Consider the following 23,356-nt stretch of genomic DNA (forward strand, 5'->3'; position numbering starts at 1 on the left):
CCAAGGTGAATTTCATGGGTGCTGTATTATAAATCAATAAGCTCTGAGTGAACCATTGCTCAAAATATGAGTCTCACTTGATAAAAATTTAAGATAAAATTTTGTTTTGATTTTATCACCCTGTCTTTTTGCTCAAAACTATATAAAGTAAAACCCTGTTGTCAGAAGAGATCTTTTTGTTAAAAGTGGAGATCTTTTTCCCCTGTTCTCTTCTATTTTGGTCTGCCAGAAAAACAAATGTTTCTGAGCTTTGGTTAAAAAGTAAAACCACTGTAATGGCTTTCAAACTTTCAGTCACTTTGACAGTGTCTGTTTCTAATTGTTTTTTCAGAACTCAGGTACTCATTTGTGTGCCCACAGAATTGGACAGACTGCCGCAAATTTCATATTTTTTAATGGGGTAGGTGAGGAGTGATACAACAAATGTTCTAGAACCACCAGCAGCTTGTTTAAATGTATCAAAATATGTTGTCCTGTAGCAAAGGTTGCGCTGTGTCCTTAACATTTCAAGGTTTAATGGGTGTAAAGTAAAAGATTGTGTTTGGACTCTGTTAATGGTGTAAGGTGGCAGCTCATATTCTGAATTTCCAGACAGGTCTTCCCCAATGGTTTTCTGACCCATGCAGATTGCTGGTAGCTTACCTGCTGCTGCGGGAACATTCATTTTGTGTTCCAAACAGAGCATTAATGTCAGAATGCCCTTCCTCACTGTGAGAAATAAGGTGCTTGTTGACATCGCTGATTATGGTTCTGCTCTTTACATAAAATGACTCTTCCTAGCAGTAGTAGAGAGCCTTTTTCATTAAAAAAAAAAAAAAAAGGAAAAGTCTTGCACTTTTGGGTTGAAACATATTGTTCAGCTAGATGTAATATGTTTTCTTAGGTAGACAATACAGTGCGAGCAATTTGGAGAATGGGAGATTCCTTATAAAATCAATTTAGCTGTATATTAAATGGAGACTTAATTTGCTGGGCTCAGATTAATTTGAGTCCTCATTAGTGCCAACATGTTTTTAAAAGTTTAGCAGGTTTACAAGTTAAATAGGACAACAAGTAGAAGAAAATCTGGTTTCCATTGCTTACATAGGTTTCCATTGCTTACATAGGTAAGCACTGGAATTTTTAGCTTCATTTCCAAATGGCCTTTGTATTCCCACTGGATTATTTCCCTAAAAGACAGTCCAGTTTAGACAGTTTTTTAAAATTTAATATTTAACTTTCAATATGTTTGTATTTTCTTATATAAATAATTAGTAAAAAAAAAAAATCACAAAAAAAGGCTAGCATATGGTAAATATTTGTTTGTTTATTTATTTGAAAGTATTTATTACATGCCCATCCACTATTCTGGGTGAGTTATTTCAAAATGAAAATACATCTTTCTTGATGGATGCACAAGCAAAGTTGATTGCTTTTATTATCATTTGCACATTGACAGTGATTAAGTTTTGTGATCTGTCACATGTATTGTATAGAAACATTGGGGTAGATATTCAGATATAGCTGGTTAAGTAAGTTAGCAGGGATAAAACTTATCAGGCTAACTTACAAAGATTTCCCTGAATAAGTTGCTAAGACTTATCCAGCTAAACTTAGACCTGCTAGTGGGCAGGTTTAACTTAGCTGGATAAGTAGCGATATTCAAACTTATCCAGTTAAGTATCTCCTCCTTGGAATGCCCTTATTCTGCCACAACATATCTGGTAAAGTGGCATCCGCTGAATTGGACGGACATTCAGCCGTCGTCACTAAGCTGGATAAGTCATACTCGTTTGGCTAAGCAGCACTGAATATTGGTCTCAGTATTGTCATTTGATTACGTACTTCTTGCCATAAGACCCCAAAGTGGATTACAACAAACTTCTCATTTGTAAACAACAATTAAATCGCTATTGATCCATTCCTCATCTGTGTAATAAATCACAAGGTCCCTAGTCTTCTGATTTTCCCTTCTTGCTGCAACACTACATTTATTACTTGATCTCCAATATTGTCCTTGCTTCCTTACAACAAATAATCCTCTATGCTTTTCCTATAATAACATTGCAGATGATGATAGAAAACGACCGGTTGTTGTGACCCATTCAGTCTACTCTGTTATTCCCGTCCACATTATTCTGGATAGATCCCAGATGCCAGCTGTAGAAACTTGATTGCAGGATGTCATTCATTGTCCAGTTCTGTTTTTATCTTCCTCTGTCATCCTTGGTCAAAAAGCATACAAGATCCCAAGCTTATTCCAAAATATGTTCCCTTCCTCTGCTGCCATGTCTTACCACCAAACTTTATAATATGAACAGCTACCAAAACTGAGGATATTGCCAGAACATTCAGCCTCCTAGTATCTGGAACCACTAGCCTGCTGGCACAAACAAGTAGCCGGCTGGTTCCAGCCTGGCTTCTATATGGTTTGTGGGATCACTAGGACATGCTTCCATTGTCAGCCCCTTGTTTTCTCTTGATGACTTAGTGGATAGCGTCTGACCATACCTATCCTGCCTGCACAGACCTTGTTTGTTTCTGGGGAGTTTTGGGCAGCTGGTATTAAACTGGCTACCCCAAGGCTTACTGTGTCACTAGGTTGTATTTTTTTTTATTTTTATCTGGCCCTTGTAATCTCCTATGTCTGTCTTTCTGTTTTTGAGGGAATAAGGATGCGTTGTTTGCAGTATTGCAGTCTCCCGACCTTGTTGTGACCATTGTTTTCTATTTCTGTCCTAAGTGCTTGAATTCTGTCCCAATACTGGTTTCTACCACATCGGTTCCTCAAACTTCCTCCCTTTAATTTCATTCTAGTTTAATTTTAAGTAGTCATGACCGTCCTCTTAACTTAAAGCCTCTTTCTTATTTTTTTTGTCTATGTAACTTGTCTGTCTGTCTTGAAAAGTATATGCTCCAAGTAACAGGAATGGTCTCTTATGTGTCTCTGTATAGTGGCATGTACATCTGATTTACACTTGTGTCTCTGTATAGTGGCATGTACATCTGATTTACACTTGTTCTTGACATTCCTTTTCTATGGAATATTTCCTCTTAATATCAAATATTTCGATGTTTCTGTAATATAATTTACTTTCCCTTCTTTGCTCCATCCAATACAGTGATTGCCTTGATATGTCAGTACCATATCTAGTGTAGGTCTCCCCTTGAGTAGGCTCTTCCACTAATTGTCTGAGAAAGCACTTAAAAAAACATGCAGTATTTCTCCACTCCTAGCTGATGTTGCAGCTGGTAGGCTCCAGTCCATATCTGCTATACCGAAGTCTTTTACAAGCAGGATACCTCCATTGATTGCCATGTTGGTGATACCTTTTATTGTGTCTGAACCATCTTCTTTCCCTTTGCTGAAAATCTCTATAATATTTCCATGTAACCAGAAATTCTGTTCGTTTTTTTTCTGGAAACCTCACAGTAATTCAGCTTCTCCCCTGCTCGTCCTTTATTTCAGGGGTTGCTGCTATTGTGTTCCTAATATAAAAAGCTACCCTGGCCCCTTTCCCCCTACACACTTTCTTTATGCTACCCTTCTCCAAAGAGACTATAGCTTGTGATGGTGACATTGCAATCCTGGTTTCCATTATACCAAGTCTCAGTGATGGCACCTATGTCTAGGTATGTCTCCACTATGGTGGCCTCCAGGTCTGTAACTTTGTTCAGAAGATTGTAAGCATTCACACACATGAATCTGCCATGCTTTCATTCTTAAAATTGTTGCCTCCATTGGAAAAACAATTCAACAATCTTCTGTTAAGAATTTTCTTTGTCTGTTACCCTTTGCTACCCCTTGTTCTAAATTTTCTTTCTACTGAATATTCCTTCCTTCATGCCTATTATTGATATCTCTGAGATATTTGAATGCCTCTATCATATCCCAACTCTCTCTCCTCTCTATTAGGGTATACATATTTAGGTTCCTGAATCTCATTTCATCATTTTGGTAGTCCTCCTCTGAACTTATGTACCCTTTTGGAGGTAGAGCCTCCAGAACCTGGTCACAGTACTGCAGATGAGGTCTTACCAATGATTTGTAGAAAGGCATTATCATTTACTTTTTTTCCCCTGTTATATCTCTACCCATGTACCCTAGCATTACTTTGGCTCTTTCCATGGGTTTGTCATACGTTTTTGCAACCTTTTGCCCACTATATGTGATACCCTTAGATTTCTCAATATTTTGACACTTGTGCACTTTTTCCTTAAGATTTTATTTCCCAAATGGAAAAAAACTGCCTGAAATCTTACAGTTGATCACACTTAATTTTTTCCACTCCCATCTGAAGGTACCCATCCTGTTACAATTCTTCGAATATTATAATATAAAGCAGTGTTCTCAATTAGGGACTGTTGGATGGATTGTGAGGGAAAGGAAGCCAAGATGTTTGGTAGAACCTAACTTAATTGTGTCACATTATGCCACAATTTAAAACTAATTGTATCAGAGAAGAAAAAGGAGTATGATCTAAAATGTTTGAGAACAGGTTTTTGTGCCTACAGAGGACTGCCTGAATTCTTAGCAATGTACAAGAAATTGTATGCTTTATATAGTGTCTGCCATAAATAATTTAACATCTGAATGCTGGGAAGCTGTATATAAATGTAGTTTGCTACTAGAACAGAACAATGATGCAAAAATGTCTATAGGCTCAAATGTTATGCTCAGGGTTGACAAGATAGCAGGATGTGTTCTTCAGTGGTTTACTTCTTAACTGGCTGCACGAGAGCAACAAGTTGATGTTGACCAGAATAGAGCAGCTTGATACTCTAATATTGCAAATCCTCAAGGTCACTTCTGTTCTCAGCCCTATTCAGTGTTTAAGAACATAAGAAATTGCCATACTGGGTCAGACCAAGGGTCCATCAAGCCCAGCATCCTGTTTCCAACAGTGGCCAATCCAGGTTACAAGTACCTGGCAAGTACCCATACCTTAAGTAGATCCCATGCTACTAATGCCAGTAATAGAAGTGGCTGTTTCCTAAGTTAATGTGTTTAAAAGCAGTTTCCTGGCGTGTAGCCAGATGGACTCAGAACGAATGGGATAGTATCCGCGTGCTAGCAGTTGGAGACGGATCTGATGTCAGCACGGGGGTATATATATCCCCACAGGAAGCGTAGCAACTCAGTAATTTCCGTCTCCAAAGCAGTTTGGAGTGCCTGCACGCTAGTCGAGCGTGCTTTCCAAGACTACTTTAATCTTTTTCTCTTTTCTTATAATTCTAGATTCTGCTTTCTACTTTCTATGGACATATCGAGCCCCGCGCTCCTGCGGTGATACCCGACTGTCACTCCCCCAGTTGAGCTGCCCGGGGTGATTCCCATGATCACCCCGGAGGTGAAGTCCTCGGTCCGGCCGAATCGCGGCAGGGACACAGCCCCTGGGCGAGGTTCGGGTGAGGCTTACGAGGCGCCTCGGACCCGGCGTGGACGAGGCAGCGGGTGCATATCCTCAAACGCGGTGGTGAAGGTAGTTGCCCGCTCTCCCCGCAGCCGGAGACCGCCTGGATTCCAACCGAGGGGCGCCGAGATTCAGGTGAGGCGTACATCGCGTTTTGCGGGTCTCCGAAGGAACAGAGGATCGGCGGCGTGGCACGCCAAGGAGGGCGCCATTTTGTGGGCCTTGTTCAGGTAGGGCTCCGGTAATCGGCGCAGGTTTCTTCCTCCTTGTGCATATATGGCCTTATTGTTGCTGAGAGCATATTGAATGCCATTGTGCATGTATTGCTACACCGCCTGTTGCTGAGTGCATATTGAATGCTATTGAGCGTATATTGCTAACTGTATACTGCTGAGAGCCTATTGAATGCTATTGAGTGTATATTGCTAACTGCATATTGCTGAGAGCCTATTGAATGCTATTGAGCGTATATTGCTAACTGCATATTGCTGAGAGCCTATTGAATGCTATTGAGCGTATCTTGCTAACTGCATATTGCTGAGAGCCTATTGAATGCTATTGAGCGTATATTGCTAACGGCATACTGCTGACTGCATGTTGCATACATTTGGGCTGTGTTCTTGCCCGCCTATTGCTGAAGACATTATTATTATTGTGCGCCTGTTGTATTAAGCGCCCGTTGCTGCCGCATATTATTATTATTGTGCGCCTGCTGTATTAAGCGCCCATTGCTGCCGCATATTATTATTATTGGGAGCCTGTTGTATTAAGCGCCCATTGTTGCCGCGTATTCTTATTATTGGACGCCTGTTGTATTAAGCGCCCATTGCTGCCGCGTATTATTATTATTGGGCGCCTGTTGTATTCAGCATTCAGTGCATATTTTCCTATGGATCAGAACACAGCAGCGTCTTCTGCGACGGTGCTGCCTGCTTCAGGCATTAAAGCCCTTGGCCTCTGTTCTGCATGCCAGCTTAGAGCCACGCGCAGTGAAGAGCCAGACTCCCTATGTGCCCAATGTGAGGAGGCCGTGGGACCCTTGGGCCAGGACCAGTCTCAGCCACGATTTGTTGACAGTTCCCCAGGGGCTACCCCGGATTTAGGGGGCAGTCTCGACCAATCAGGAATCCCGGGGGATCTTGTACCCCGGCGATTAGAGGCTGCTTCAATTTCCTGGGTGTATCTCTTTAAAGGGGATTCATGCCTTCGTACAGATGCAAATGGCTTCCCGTCCAGGCCCTGCGGTTCCTGCTGTTCCTGTGGTTCTTGCGGTGGCTGCGACTGCGGCGGCTGCTGCGGTGGCGGCTCCCGCGGGTCCTGTTCCTGGACCCTCACGCCCTTATCGCGAGCGGGATCTCCCGCCGCTGGACAGTCCGGATCAGTCAGACCAGGAGGTCTCACCGGACGAGTCCGAACTCCCGGACGAGGGGGACCTTCCCCCAGGGATTGAGCCATATAGAACCATGAGGCGTTTCTTCCCTAAAGAGGATCTCTCCGACCTGGTGTCTCAGTGTCTGGCAGAATTGGATATTACAGGTCCCAGCGCTTCGGTGCCCTCCACGCAGAACCCCCTGTTGGAAGGTCTTCGTCCTACAGCCCGCCATTTTCCATTCTTACAAGCGGCCCAACAACTGATAGATTTAGAATGGGCGGCACCAGCGGCTTCTTTCAAAGGGGGCCGGGCTCTGACGAGCATGTACCCATTGGCGCCGGCTATTCAGGACCTGCTGGCGTGCCCTCAGGTGGACGCCTTGATTAGTGCTGTGATCAAGCGCACTACAATTCCAGTTGAAGGGGGGACGGCCCTCAGGGAGCCTCATGACCGGCGACTGGACGCCATTCTGAAACAGACCTTTGAGGTGGCAGCTCTATCTTTGCGGATCGCAACTTGTTGCACAGTGGTGACGCGTGCCTGTTTGTCGCAGGTTAGAAACAACGCTCTGGCAGCAGACATGGAGTCAGCTCTTTCGTTCCTCACGGATGCTGCATCTGACCTGGTCCGGACAACAGCTAAGGGGATTTCATCCTCCGTAGCTGCCAGAAGGCAGCTCTGGATCCGGAAATGGTCAGCTGATGCGCCTTCCAAGACACGCCTCACCAGATTGCCCTTTAAGGGCTCTTTCCTATTTGGCAGCGACCTTGATAAACTGGACAGTACATGGGGTGCCTCTCCAGTGCCCAGACTACCGGAAGATTGGTTCAGAAGGGGCCAACGGGCCTTTCCAAGGCCCTCCAGGGGCAGGAGTTCCCAGCGCTTTGTTCCTTACAGGGGTCGCTACCAGGCACCGCGCCCTCAGGCCAGGAATCAGTCCTTTCGGACCAAGCAGCGCGAGCGGGCCCGGGCTCGGGTCCCGGCCGCGCCTCCCAATGAGAATCCGCCGATTCATCTGGGGGACGGAGCCATAGGGGGCAGGTTAACCCTCTTCTACCCCAGATGGGTCGAGATTACATTGGACCAGTGGGTCCTCGCCATTATACGGGAGGGATATTATCTGGACTTTCATCATCCCCCTCCGGACAAGTTTGTGGAATCCTCCTGTCCCATACACAAGACGGCAGCGTTGGAAGCTACCTTGGCGAGGCTCCTGTCCTTGAAAGCCATCATCCCAGTACCTGCCTGGGAAGTGAATTCTGGACACTATTCCATTTATTTCATGGTACCCAAGAAAGGGGGCACCTTTCGGCCTGTGCTGGACCTCAAGTCAGTCAATAGATACTTGCGGGTACCGAGGTTTCGCATGGAGACTCTGCGCTCTGTCAAGGCTGCAGTACAGCCAGGGGAATTCCTCACAGCATTAGACCTGTCAGAGGCATACCTGCATATCCCGATCCATCCGGATCATCAGCGCTACCTACGCTTCAAGGTTCTGGGATGCCACTTCCAATTCCGGGCTCTGCCCTTCGGGTTGGCCACGTCACCACGGACATTCACCAAGGTGGTCGTAGTGGTAGCAGCGGCACTCAGGAGGGAAGGAATTCTGGTCCATCCCTACCTAGACGACTGGCTAATCCGGGCGAAATCTCGAGAGGAGAGCCTGCGGACGACCGACAGAGTAATCGCCCTTCTGGAAAGCTTGGGCTGGATGACCAACCTCAGCAAGAGCTGCCTGAAGCCTTCTCGGTCTCTGGAATACCTGGGAGTACAGTTCGACACCCGGGCGGACACAGTCAGTCTCACTACCAAGAGAAAGTTGAAACTTCAGCAGCGTATCCAGTATTTGATGGGAGCCAGTCGACCCATAGCCTGGGATTATCTGCAAGTTCTTGGTCTCATGGCATCCACCCTGGAAGTGGTGCCTTGGGCGAGGGCCCATATGAGACCTTTACAACACTCCCTGCTCTCTCGCTGGAGCCCCCGTCTACGGAACTATTCCACGCACCTTCCTCTGCCTGCCAGAGTCCGGACACAGTTACGGTGGTGGTTGCGGTCCAACCACATGAGCAGGGGGGTGAAGATGTCCTCACCCACGTGGACCTTGCTCACCACAGATGCCAGCCTGAGCGGCTGGGAGCACACTGCGAAGAACTCACCGCACAAGGGCGGTGGAACAGAGAGGAGTCAGCGTGGAACATCAACCGTCTAGAGGCTCGGGCAGTCCGATTGGCATGCCTTCAATTTGCTCACAGGCTGGAGAACAGAGCAGTCAGAGTGATGTCCGACAACGCCACCATGGTGGCATACATCAACCGTCAGGGCGGAACCAGAAGCCGACAAGTATCTCTGGAGATCGCCCCACTGATGGCTTGGGCAGAGGCGAATCTGCAGGACATTTCTGCCGTCCACATTGCCGGGAAGGACAATACCACAGCAGACTTCCTCAGCAGAGAAAGCCTAAATCCGGGAGAGTGGCAGCTGTCACCCACAGCCTTCCAGATGATTGTGGAGCACTGGGGGATTCCGGACATGGATTTACTGGCGGACAAGTCCAATGCTCAAGTACCCAGATACTTCAGCCGCAAGCGCGACCCGTTCTCACACGGAATCGATGCCCTGGTTCAGCCGTGGCCTCCAGGGACTCTGCTATACGCCTTTCCTCCGTGGCCTCTGCTGGGCGCCATTATCCACAAGATTCAGAATCACCGGGGCCTAGTTCTTCTAGTGGCACCAGACTGGCCAAGAAGACCCTGGTACGCAGACATGAGAAGACTACTGGCAGGGGAGCCTCTTCCCCTGCCCCCTCTCCGGGACCTTCTACATCAAGGTCCCATCCTCCACGAGGATCCAGCTCAATTCTCTCTTACGGTCTGGCCCTTGAGAGGGTTAGAATGAAGAATAGATGTTACTCGGAGCCTGTGATTGATACACTCCTCCGAGCTAGCAAGTTTTCCACATCCCTCACCTACATTCGCATCTGGAGAGTTTTTGAAGCATGGTGCGACACTCATGGCACCAATCCCCATGCGACCACAATCCCTATTGTGTTGGATTTCCTGCAGGATGGTCTTCAGAAGGGTCTCTCCCTCAGCTCCATCAAGGTTCAGGTGGCTGCGCTGTCTTGCTATGGAACCAGGAGGGATGGCAAGACCATCGCCAAGCATCCAGATGTTTCTCGCTTCCTGCAAGGAGTCAAGCATATTCGTCCGCCACTAAAGTAGCCTGTGCCCTTATGGAACCTCAATCTTGTTTTGGATTTCCTCGCGGGATCCACCTTCAGACCCCTTCGGGGACTGTCTCTCCGTTCTCTCACCTTGAAAATGGTGTTCTTGCTGGCTGTATGTTCAGCCCGCCGCATCTCAGAGCTACAAGCATTGTCCTGCCGTGATCCATTTCTCAGAATCACTCCGGAGGCTATCCATCTCCGGACGGTCCCCTCCTTTCTACCGAAAGTGGTTTCACAGTTTCATCTTAACCAAACCATATCCTTGCCTACCACGGCGGGTTTGAACAAATCTGAAGAAGGGCGTTTATTACGCCATCTCAACATTGGCAGAATGCTGCCCAGATATTTGGAAGTGACACAACAACTACGAAAGACGGACCATCTGTTCGTCCTGCACAGCGTGAAGAAGCAAGGTGAAGCGGCCTCGCGGCCCACCATCGCCCGCTGGATTAAAGAAGTTATCAGAGCCGCTTACGTAGAAGCCGGGAAGTCTCTGCCTCTACAAGTCAAGGCTCATTCTACCAGAGCACAAGCGACATCCTGGGCTGAATACAGGATGCTGTCACCTGCAGAAATCTGTAAAGCGGCGACGTGGTCCTCCTTCCATACCTTCTCCAGGTTCTACCGTCTGGATGTCCAGGCTAGGGAGGACTCAGCATTTGCGAGGGCGGTACTACATGGGCCTCAGGCAGCCTCCCGCCCAGGCTGGGAGTAAAGCTTTTGTACATCCCATTCGTTCTGAGTCAATCTGGCTACACGCCAGGAAATGTTGAGATTACTACCTGATAATCTCCTTTTCCTTAGTGTAGACAGATGGACTCAGCATCCCGCCCAGCTGCCTGTGTACATGGGTTTCACCGATTCAAGGTAAGCCATGTCTTCTGTTCCATAAGAGCGTACACTCCACCAGGGGTTAACGCCTTCCGGTTGTGAATGCTGGCGGTCTCCAGCTACTATCAATCGGTCAGGGGAATCCTGTTTTCACTTTTCACTGAGCGTCAGTACACATATCCATAACAGCTTTTGCAAGGAAGATTACTGAGTTGCTACGCTTCCTGTGGGGATATATATACCCCCATGCTGACGTCAGCTCCGTCTCCAACTGCTAGCACGCGGATACTATCCCATTCGTTCTGAGTCCATCTGTCTACACTAAGGAAAAGGAGATTATCAGGTAGTAATCTCAACATTAATGAACTTCTCCTCCAAGAACTTTTTTAAAACCCAGCTATACTAAATACCCTAACCACATACTCTGGCAACAAATTCCAGAGTTTATTTGTGCATTGAGTGAAAAAGAATTTTCTCCAATTTGTTTTAAATGTGCTATTTGTTAACTTCATGGAGTGCCCTCCTTGTCCTATTATCCAAAAGAGCAAATAACCAATTCACATTTACCCGTTCTAGTCCTCTCATGATTTTATAGATCTCTATCATATTCTTCCTTAGCCGTCTCTTCTCCCAGCTGAACAGCCCTAACCTCTTTAGCCTTTCCTTCTAGGGGAACCATTCCATGCCCTTTATCATTCTGGTTGCCCTTCTCTCTACCTTCTCCAGTGCAACTATATCTTTTTTGAGATTCAGTGACCAGAACTGTACACAGTACTCAAGGTGCGGTCTCACCATGGAGCAATTCAGAGGCATTATAACATTCAGTTTTATTAATAATTTCCTCAACGAAAGCTAGGGCCCTATCGATTGCAGGACCCTCCATATGGAACGTTATGCCTGCCAACTTACGTATGGAACCCAACACGAACATGTTTAAAAAAAACTATTGAAAACTTGGCTCTTCAAACAAGCCTTTAACTAAATTCCTCTATTTGTTCATTCACCCCTTCGCTCCTGATCTCACCAACTTTATCTAATTGCCATTTAGATTCCTGATATAACGATATTAATTACTATATGCAAAATGTGCTGTCAGTTGTACTCATTGTAAACTATAACCACTTAAAGTAAGCAAAATGCCCTGTAAACTGTACATGTTGTATATTGTATAGGTTGTAAACGGTATATGTTGTAAACCGAGATGATGGTACCCCAACCGAATTTCGGTATAAAAAAACACAAATAAATAAATAATAATTCCTTACATTCTATTTTTCTGCCATAGCTCACTGAGACGATGATTTCAATGTATTATCCACTATGATAGATCTTTTTCCTGAGTGGTAGCTTCTGATATGGAACCTGACATCGTGTAACTACAACATGGGTTATTTTTCTCTATATGCATTGCCTTACACTTGTCCACATTAAATTACATATGCCATTTGGATGCCCAATCTTCCAGCCTCGTAAGGTCCTCCTGCAATTTATCACAATCCACGTGTGTTTTAACTACTCTGAATAACTTTGTGTGATCTGCAAATTTGATCACCTCACTCATAGTCGCCCTTTCCATATCATTTATAAATATATTGAAAAGCACTGGTCCAAGTACAGATCCCTGAGGCACTCCACTGTTTACCTTTTTCCACTGAGAAAACTTGACTATTTAATGCTACTGTTTTCTGTCTTTTAACAGGTTTGCAATCCACAAAAGGACTTCACATCCTGTCCCATGACTTTTTAGTTTTCTTAGAGGCCTCTCAGGAGGGACTTTGTCAAACGCCTTCTGAAAATACAAATAAACTACATCTACCAGTTCACCTTTATCCAAATTCTTTTTAATCCCTTTAAAAAAAAAAAAAAGTAGCAGATTTGTGAGTCAAGTCTTCCTTGGATAAATCCATGCTGGCTGTGTTCCATTAAACCATGTCTTTCTATATATTCTGTGATCTGAGTCTAATTTGTAACATCTTGGATGAGGCAGCCATAATTTTATAAAATCTATGTGGATGTCATCTAATTATTTTTATCGTTCAAGTGGGAATATCAGCCACTATTGAGCAGATAATTTCTTGGTGTAGGGTATGTGAAATTATGAATGACTGATAACTATGTGATAGTCTTGGGAAAAAGAGATAATCTGGTTGTAATGTAAGTCGCCTCCTATTGTTGTGGATTAACTCTGTTTGTTTTTGCCATTTGCTAATTCTGTTAGGGATTTGAGATTTTAGCTAGATTCAGCCCTTTCTTGTAAAACTCATGTTAATGTTTTATGAGTAGGATTTTTGTGACATCTTAAATTCATTTTGCCAGAGAAGGATTTTAGAACTATAGTTCAGGCATTTTTTCTAACAGTGGACTACTGTAATGCAATGTTTGTGGAGTTGCCGAAGGGCTAGCTAGAAGCTCCGCAGATGTTGCAGAATTCTGGTGCTTGTTTTGTGACTATAGCTAAAATGAGAGAACATATTACTCTGAAGCTTAAACAACTGCATTGGTTACCAGCAGTTAGGAAGGCAGATCCTAGTTACTTGTCAGATTTGATTTCATTCTATGTGCTATCCTGGCAGCCCTGCTTGTCAGATGAAAAGTTACTAACAGTGCCTAGCCTTAAGCAAATATATCTTCAGGAGATATGCTTTAGACCCTTCTTTGTAATTGGTCCAAGCATGTGGAATGTTTGCCAGGAGAGCTTTGGTTGATTAGATATACAAATTTTGGGCAAATATTTAAAGCTTTACTTTTTCAGGAGGCCTATGTTCACGCTTGATGATAGTTTGCATAGTGAATGTTCATGTAGGTTTAGATAATTAGTTTTGTTTTATTGTTTTATTTTATATTTTTTTATTTTATATGAATGTTAATGTTTTTATTATGCACTTGGCACAATTGATTCACTAAAAGTGTTTTAAATAAATAAATGAAACAGCTATGGTGCAGCAGAGAAGAGATGCAGATTTAAGCACTAGAGCTGTTTTGTACTGCTGAGCTATCTCCTGTTGTGCTGCTGGTTCTCTTGCTTTTAATATGCATAACTCCTGCTACTGTTACACAAGAGTTGGAAAGTATCAGCTATTGAGGGAGGGCATATCATTATCCTAAAGCTTTAAAATATTCAGTAAAAAGGGGACTAAAATGGTCAAAAGATATTATTAAATGCAAGGTATAACCATCTGATAGGAGTGAATTACAATGGCATAACAAGACTTATTAGTTAGATTCACATTTTATTTTTATCAACCCAAATATTATGCTTTTACATTCAGGACCAGAAATAGTACTTTTATGTTTGACTTTGTATTTGGATCCTGCATTTCTTGTTCAAGAAGGCTGATAGTACGGAGGCCATCCTCCAAGATCAACACTGGGGTTTCTTGCAAGGAAGATGACCTTTATCATTTTGGGTCACTGCTGCAGAGGCGAGACCTATTGTCTCACTGATATTGGAGACTGTTTTATATTTGTGAGGGTTAGTGCTACGAAGGTGACCCTGACCCAAGGAAACTCAGTTGTGAGGGTCAGTGCTTTAGATAGGATGACCTGAATTGTGTACTGATAGGGAAGGCTTTGCTTCAGTGTTTCCAGAACCATGTACCATTAAACAGCTCCGATATAAATGCTGTGACACTGCAGGTTAAGAAAATAAAGTTTGTCTGCTGATGCTAATCACTGGTACTATTTGATATTTTCTTGAAAACTTGCTTTTCTTAATTGATTGTCTGATCTCGTCACTCTGTCTCTGTAAAAGTGAAAGTCTACTCTTGTGCCTGACTTTTCTTAAGAGATGTCGATATTTTGTTATATGTACTGTTTTGTAAATCTGTGTGACTGTGTAGTGTGAGAATTTTGTTGGAGTCTTTGGGGATTCCTAATCAGTTCATACCTATTTAATTTTGTCTGGGGGCTGTTAAATGAGTCTCTTCTCCTTCAATAGAGCTTTTGTTATTATTGTGTAAGTGCCTAAAATTTGAGACATGGGGATTTCAGAGAATCTGGTCATGATGGGACTATTCATATGAATATTGTGCACTCCTAGGAGCAGTTGTACTCTAGGATCTTGTCTTGCCTTCATGGGATTAAGTAAGCAAGCCTGCTGAGAACACCACCTGTTTTCTAATTTAGGTTTTGTAAAAAGTTAGCTTTCTTTCAGGGTTTCTTAGTCGCATCAGATAAAAGATTTTAGGTAGCCAATTCAGTAGCATTTTTCACATCACTACTCTTCTTTTGCTTGGTTAGTACATTGAAAATGGTCTCTTGTTCATTTTCCAACAGATGTCGCCTTTCCCTCTGAATGATGCATTTACAGTTTGTGTCTGATTAGCCAGATTCAGACAGCTTTGGGTGGCTGAAGTCTATGAATTTGCACTGCCTTTGAGACTAATTGGCATGCTAAGAAGGAATTCCTAAATCTGTCTTAGAATTTAGTGGATATATCTTGCTTGAACATGAAAAATGAAGGGACTTGTTGCTGTGTATTTGTGGTGGTTTTTTTTTTTTTTTTTACTTATTTTAAATGGCACACATCTGTACTTTTCAGTTTGGTGATCACTTTAGGTATATGGTTTTTATATATAAATGCATAATTAACCATATAAAATTTATAAATAAGTCACGGTGTAGAAGTTTGGTTAGAGACAACACTAGTGCTGTTAAGATCCATCTTTTTCTTGGTTTTACATACTCTTTGGATCTTATTTGTGTTCTAATTAATCTTCTTATATCTTCATAACTTGCTGAATTCATAGATTTGCAGCTTTTAGCTGTGGCCACACCTAAATCTTAGTTTGCAAGTCCATTCTTTATCCATTCGTCTTATATTACCTGTTTTAATTTCTCCTTCATTTTCCCCCAGTACTATCCTCCCCCAGCATGCCCCTTTACTAGCCTTACTCATCCTCCTGTGTGCCCCTTCCCCAACCTCATACATCCTCCCCCAGTGCGCCTCCTTCCCAACTTAATTCATCATATCCTAGTTTTCCCTCATCTTAACATTTCTCAATCTCTTTCCCCAATACTGCTCCTCCCTGCCTCTCTCATCCTTCCCAAGGAGTGACAGTGGGATTTGAATCCTGGTTTCTCTGTGTCATAGCCCACTGCTCTAACAACTTGGCTACTCCTTCACACCTATATATGAGCCTTAAAGTCCCAGTAGAATCAAACCATTCAAGATCTCACAGAATGCATCAATATTCTGGAGGAGCCCAGAAACTTCTTGCCTAGGCAACTTTCCAGTTTAAATTTGCTCAAGGGCATTCTCTTTCAAAGTCAACCTCATTCAAGTGTCTTGACACTGTTTCATCCAACCTGGGCTAGGGAGCACACCTAAATAAATGGATTTCTCCCAGTGCTCTCCCTGTCCCATTAACTTAACTAGCTAAGTGCTAGTTCCTCAGCTTCACTCATCTTTCTCTAGTGCTCCCTTCCCAAAACCTCCCTGGCTAGTTAGCATGGCCTGCACAGTAGAGTTGCAATTGCATTGACAGTAGATTCTTCCCTGGTGCTTTAGCAGTTCAGTTACTTCACTTGCTTGCTGTTTGCTTGGGCTTCTGTGATCCATGGGATCTTCTGTGCAGTTCCCTTGCACCCAAACATTACCAACATCCTCTCCCCCCCCAAGAGCTTCTAGAGCATGGCCAGCATGCATTGGGATCTGCCATAGCACTACAGAGTCGTCATTAGCAGATGAGGCCAGATTTCGTAGCAGGCCGACTTCCTGCGCTGGAGTGGAGCTTATGACATGTGGTGTAGCAGAGGAGATTGTGAGAGATGGGAAAGACATCCTTCCTCACAATAGCTGAAGTTTTGGGACATTGTTAAGTTTTGGCACAAGGATCTCATGTACCAGTACCTAGTGGTGTCCCTTCTTATCAGTATGATAAGAATAATTGATCAGATGTTGAGTCATTTGATCTTTTTTCTGCTGCCTACTATATTTTAATGAAGAGTCAGTTTTGAAAGGAGTGAGGCACCTAACTTTGGGAGTCTGATGCCTAAATTAGCCCCTTTGAAAATTAAGTCAATTTGAGCCCTTAAAGCAACCAAAAAGTGAGTTAAGGACAGTGTGCTGGGTAGTAAGGGTTTTCAGAAATCAGGTCGCCAATCAAAATGTTCTAATTCAGACTAGCAATTTGGTAGCCATGCTCACTCTATCCTGTGTTGGGAGATTCTGGGATTAGACAGTTTCAGATGGGATAGCCCTAAGAGCCACTTATCTGATAGGAATGGAAAACACTCCAGAAGATAGACTGTTGGTAGTTAGACTCTCAGAAGTGGCTTATGAATCAGAGGAGCAAAAAAGCATCTTTCATCAGAGGGGAACTTTCGATATAGTTCTGTTTGCAGCTAGTTAAAACAGAAAGGTGCCAGCTTTCTGCTTCAGGAGGAGATGAGAAAGCAGGCTAACATCAGATGCCACCTTATGTATTTATTTAAAATGTTTAACTGCCTATATTACTCTGATACCTCTATTGGAAAGACCATTAGTAAAACTAAGAAGATAGTGGGGATATGATTCTCATCATGACATCTTTGGCAATCAGGTTTGGTGTCCATTTCTTTGCACTCAGGAAATGAATCATGTTGGATCTTTGTCCAATTCTGATATCACAGAATCAGAGAACATTGCTTCATTCCATCCTCTAACCTCCCAAACTCACAGCTTTGATGTTGTAAAGGAAATGGTAGACTCTTGTGGTCTTTCTTGTATCGTGTCTCAAGTACTTTTGGCTTCTAAGAAGGATTTCACTCAAAAGTCTTATGATTGCAAATGATGGACATTTGCAATTTGTTTGAAGGCAAGTCCCTCAATCCCTTTTCCTTTCCCACACAAAAACTGTCGAAATACCTTTTCAATATGAGGCTGAACTTAAAACCAACTTTCTATTGTTATAGTGGATATCCTTAATTTGGAATCTGTTTAGTGTGATTTTTGATTAATATTTATTTACATGGAAAGGAAAGGGTCAGAAGCCCTTATACCATGTGGTAATAATTGTTGCATAGCACTGGGCTCTCAGGCTGGTGATTTCAAACCGAATGTGATCCCAAAAGTGAATGTACAGCTTCTAGAGAAGTTCTTTCATCCTGCAACAAGATCTCTTCTTCCCAGCTTAGTGTTCTTCCTGTGGCTTGGAGAGGGTCTGATGGAGTTGGGGTGGAGAAGCCAAGGAGAAGTAATTCACTTCCAGGTCCTGTGACAGTGAGCAGAGTCTGGAAATTGCTGGTATGGTCTGTGCCTCAGTGGCACTTGAGGACTGAGATGCAAGAAATGCGCAGAGATGATTGAAGAAGCATGAGTAAGAGAAGGAGAGGATCCAAAAAGAACAGAATTGGGGAGAGAGTTTTATCTTTGGAATGTGGCAGCTTCAGTGCAAGTTTTTCTTTATTTTCAGATTTGTTAGCTCCAGATTTTTTATCAGTTGATGTTCAAAAGGGTGATCCATTTTGAGGAGGCAACCCCTGAATATTGGAGACTTTGTGACTTGTAGTTACTTATATTAAGGAGGGTGTTATGCTAGGGATGATGAATTTGAATCAGAAGATTGTTACTTAAAGCTAACTTTTCTTCTGAAGATACTGTGGTATAGAATATGGTTAAGAGTGACTGATGTTGAAAATATGCTTTCTAGTGTACAAGATCTTTGACTTTAAAGGGTAACCTGCATTATTTATTTTATTTATTTATTTGTTGATTTTTATATACCGGCATTCGTCGGAACATCCTGCTGGTTTACATTATAACAAGTTAACAATAGAGTGAAATACAATAAACAGGGAAGGGGGAGCAGCAATGAAGGAGGAGAGAGGACAGCAGTAGGAAGGATAGAGAGAGAGATTTTAAAGGAACATTTGAAAAATAAATTAATAAACAATGTATGTACAGGTGGATATTTGAGAAAAAAAATATAAATTAGCAATAAACAATATATGTACTGGTGGGCTGGTAGGTACCAGACCATTGATGTCAGCGAAAGGGATAGAAAGGGGGGGGGGGATGGACAGGGAAGGATAAGCTAAGGGTGGAGGAGGGAAACTAATAACAGTATTTAGTATGAGGATGAGATCCTGGAGAACAGGCTTAAAAATTGGACTATAAAACAAGGGTAGACAACTCTGATCCTTGAGTGCCACAAACTTGTCAGATTATCCATAATGAATATGTATGAGATATATTTATATGTACTATCTCTTTTGTATGGAAATATATCCCATGCATATTCATTGTGGATTTCCTGAAAACCATGCTTGTTTCTTGGCACTCAACAACTGGATTTACCTACCCCTGATCTTCATGAGTTATTCTGACATCATTTGATTCGGGTTGTGAAAATGTCAGGAGGCTCTTCCCTATATAGCCAGGGCTTGCTATATTCTGGAGTGGCAAGGGAAGGAAATAAAGTGGGGAGGCAAGAGATGATCATTCTTGTATATGGCGGATATATGTATGTATTTATTTAATTTGATTTATATTCCACCTTTCAGCCACTTGAAAGCGGATTACATTCAGGCATTATGGGTATCAACAGAGCAGTGCCTGTTTTACACAGAGATGTTGAAGCCAACTAATTGCCCCAAGGATAGCTGAATGAATCTTTTATATCTCCTTCCATTGGGTTATTAATATTCATTGTCTGTTCCTGATAGCCACAGTCACACTCTAGTGAGGTCTTAATTGCCATTTGTATACGAGACATCCACATCTACCAAGACCTGTATGGATACATAACATAGTGACAGCAAATAAAGATAAATTGGCACATCCCTTTCCACTGCTCATGATATCCCCCAGCTGCCAGAGATAGAAACTTGACTACTTATAGGATATCTTTCCTTATCCAGGTTGATTTTTGTTGTCTTCCCCTTCTTTGTCCTCTACCATCCTCAGCAGATGAACATACAAGTTCCTATATTAATCCAGGACCTGCCCCATCCCCACTCACTATTTTGCCACCAAATTTTAAATATCTAAACTGCTATCACACAGGCTGATTCAGTACGGTGCGCTTGTTTTCGACGTGCTCCTATTACCCCTTATACTATAAGGGGTAATAGCGTATGGAAAATGTGCAGCCAACCCCCCCCCCCCCCCCGAAACTAATAGCAGTTTTTCACTCTTTTCTGTACACCCTCCAACTTAATATCATAGCGATATTAAGTTGGAGGCACCAAAAATACAAAAAAAAAATATAAATAAAAAAAAACCTGCCTGCTGGTTGGCGGGTTCGAAAACGGATGCTCAAATTTGCCAATGTCCGTTTTCTGAACCCGTGGCTGTCAGCGAGTTTGACAACTGTTGCCGGTAAAATTAAGCGTCGGTTGTCTGACCCGCTGACAGCAGACTCTTCCGCTAATAACGAGGCGTTAGGGATGTGCTGTTGTCCCTAGAGCCTCCTTATTAGCACCCGGTCTAATTTAAATACAGAATCGCGCGCCCAGGAGAGGTGCCTGGGTGTACGTAGGGAGAGCAGGCGCTCAACTCTGAGTGCTGGCTCTCCCGCACCTTTTATTAAATCGGCCTGTTGATTAGAGAGACATGTCCAAATACTATTGTGATTATCAAGTGCACATATGCTATTTTGTCACCTCTTGGCTGCCCGCACATATAGGATGTGCAGAGTACGTGGGCAATTCTAGCATACGTATGTAGTAGTTTAGTGATGGTGAACCTTTTAGGCTTGGTGTGTCAAAAATTCAGAAAATACCTAATGACTCTCCTGGAGTATCACTCCCCCTTCCAAACAAAAAGATACAATTCTTTACATATTCGTTTATTTAAAAAAAAATAAAAAAAAAATACAGTCCCATTATGTCTGGTGCTATGTATTATATAAAAAACATCAAATAATTACAAAAATGAAAAACGAGTAATAAAAAAAAAACAGATTCATTGTTAGTTTCCATGCTGCTTATCCCATGGATAAGCAATGGATTTCTGCAACACCATCTTAATAATGGTTATGAACTTTTCCTGCAGGAACTTGTTCAAACCTTTTTTTTAAACACAGCTACACTAATATCTTTCACCACATCCTCTGGCAATGAATTCCAGAGTTTGTGTTGCATAAAACAGAAATAGTTTCTCTTTTTAGTTTTAAAATGTGCAATTTAGAAATTTCATTGTCCCCCCCTAGTCTAATGTACTTTTTGAAAGAGTAAACAAGTGATTCACATTTACCCATTCCATTCTACTCATTTTAGAGACCTTTATCATATTTCCCCTCATCCATCTCTTTTCAAAACTGTACAGCTTTAATCTCTATAGCCTTTGCTCATCGGGGAACCATTCCTTCACCTTTATCATTTTGTTTTCCCTTCTCTGTACCTTTTCTAATTCTACTATATCTTTTTTGAGGTGCAATGTCCAGAGCTGCACATGATATTCAAGGTGCAGTCACACCAGGGAGTGATAAAGAGGCATTATGATATTCTCTGTTTTATTCTCCAATCCTTTCCTAATAATTCCTTGCATTCTATTTGCTTTCTTGGCCGCTGCTGCACATTGAGCAGAGGATTTCAAAATATCTTTTTTCTGCTTGGTGATTCCCAGTGATGCTCTACTCTACATGCATCACTTTGTACTTGTCCATATAAAATTTCATTTGCTATTTGGATGCTCAGTCTCCCAGTCTTGCAATTCCTCACAAGCCCCTTGTGATTTAACATCTTTGAATAATTTTGTATAATCAGCAAATTTGATCACTTCACTCATTGCTTCCATCTCTAGGTCATTTATAAATAGATTAAAAAGCAGCGATCCTAGTAGAGATCCCTGGGGCACTCTCTATTCACCTTTCTCCATTGAGAAAATTGATCATGTATCCCTTCCTTCTGTTTTCTCCATCTTCTCACAGGTACTTCCCCCTCATGATCACTTAACTCAAGTTTTATTTTTCCTCCACTGGTTGCTCATTAACAGCCCGATCCAGTAAAGTCCGTGGGAGAGCGGACTAACGCCCGCTCTCCCGGCGCGCGCACCGGCCCCTCCCCGGTGCGAGCGATCCAGTATTTAAATTAGGCGACGCGGTGCAAACGAGGAAAAGGAGGCGCTAGGGACACTAGCGCGTCCCTAGCGCCTCCTTTTGGCCTGGAGCGGCGGCTGTCAGCGGGTTTGACAGCCGACGCTCAATTTTGCCGGCGTCGGTTCTCGAGCCCGCTGACAGCCACGGGCTCGGAAACCGGACGCCGGCAAAATTGAGCGTCCGGTTTTCGGCCCGACAGCCGCGGGCCGAATTCAAAATTTTTTTTTTTTTTTTTTTTTTACTTTTACTTTTGGGGACCTCCGACTTAATATCGCTATGATATTAAGTCGGAGGGTGCACAGAAAAGCAGTTTTTACTGCTTTTCTGTGCACTTCCCTGGCGCCGGAAGAAATTAGCGCCGACCTTTGGGCGACGCTAATTTCTTAGAGTAAAATGTGCGGCTTGGCTGCACATTTTACTTACTGGATCGCTCGGGAATACCTAATAGGGCCATCAACATGCATTTGCATGTTGAGGGCGCTATTAGGTGCTGCGGGTGGGCCGCGTGTTTTCCTCCCCTTACTGAATAAGGGGTAAGGGAAAACACGCGTCCAGAGCAGGGTGACAGTGCGCTCAGACGGAGCACACTTTACTGGATCGACCTGTTAGTATCAAGTAAAATACAAATTTGCTTCATTGATATGCTGGATTAGCATAATCTTGAGATGATATAAACCATCATGATTGCTAAAATCCCATCTATTAAAGTTGCCCATCTAGTTTAGTAGACAGTGGGCTATTTCAATCGCAGGGCCATCTTTATGGAACTTGCTTCCAGTCCAAATTAGAACAGCTGAAAGTCAAATACTTTTAAAAAGGCCTTGAAAACCTTTTTTTTCAGGGTAGCATATAGTCAGGAGGCTATCTGCTAAATATTCCATATATTGAGCTTCATTTGTTTGGTGATAATAGAAACTGCAGGCCAGCTTTCTGATGATTGTGGCACTTTGATATTGTCACGATCAGGCCCATCCGCTCAGCATGCTGTGGGGCTTTGCTGGGCTTCAGGCCTCCGGCTTCGCTCCTACTACTTCCTGTCTACTTGCACAGCTCCTGCACAGCACTGCTATGGACTCCTCCCGGCCTCTAGTCAGAGTGCCAGGCCCAGTCCTGGCACTCCCAAACAGTACACAGAAAAAGGATCTTAATCAATAAGGAGTTTAATGTGGTGCTGTAGCTCACTGGCTGCAGCCTTATACTAATGCGGGGTTGTCCTTACAAGCACCAGGGTAAACAGCATTTAAAACCACAATTCCCTTCCAGCCTTGCTCATACATCCATACAGCACTACAGGATTTACCATCCCCCAACCTCCTGGTTATTCCACCTCCATAGAGGAACAGCTGGAGCTTTCCTCTCCCCAGCTTACCTCCATCTCCTCCTCCAGAGACTCTGAGGAGCCGGGCTTTTGTGGCCAGGTCCACCACGGTGGCACGCCCTCTTCCTCAGCCTCCATAGACTCTGCTGAGTCATAGGGATCAGTCCCAATTTCCTCCACCTGTTCCTGCTC

General features: G+C 43.3%; 1 protein-coding gene across 15 annotated transcripts in view; it reads left to right on the plus strand.

Moving 5' to 3' along the window:
• Nucleotides 1-23,356, plus strand: part of ARL15 (ADP ribosylation factor like GTPase 15) — a 1,022,750-nt gene that overhangs the window by 239,272 nt on the left and 760,122 nt on the right. For 8 of the 15 annotated variants that reach the window (XM_029577371.1, XM_029577444.1, XM_029577362.1 and 5 more), the window contains exon 3: nt 332-400. The exons of the other annotated variants lie outside the window; for them this stretch is intronic. In XM_029577371.1, coding sequence (XP_029433231.1) covers nt 332-400 — 69 coding nt within the window. The remainder of the gene's footprint in view (nt 1-331; nt 401-23,356) is intronic. 15 annotated transcript variants of the gene reach the window in all.

This window comes from Rhinatrema bivittatum, chromosome 1 (genome assembly GCF_901001135.1).
Source record: "Rhinatrema bivittatum chromosome 1, aRhiBiv1.1, whole genome shotgun sequence".
Taxonomy (NCBI): domain Eukaryota; kingdom Metazoa; phylum Chordata; class Amphibia; order Gymnophiona; family Rhinatrematidae; genus Rhinatrema; species Rhinatrema bivittatum.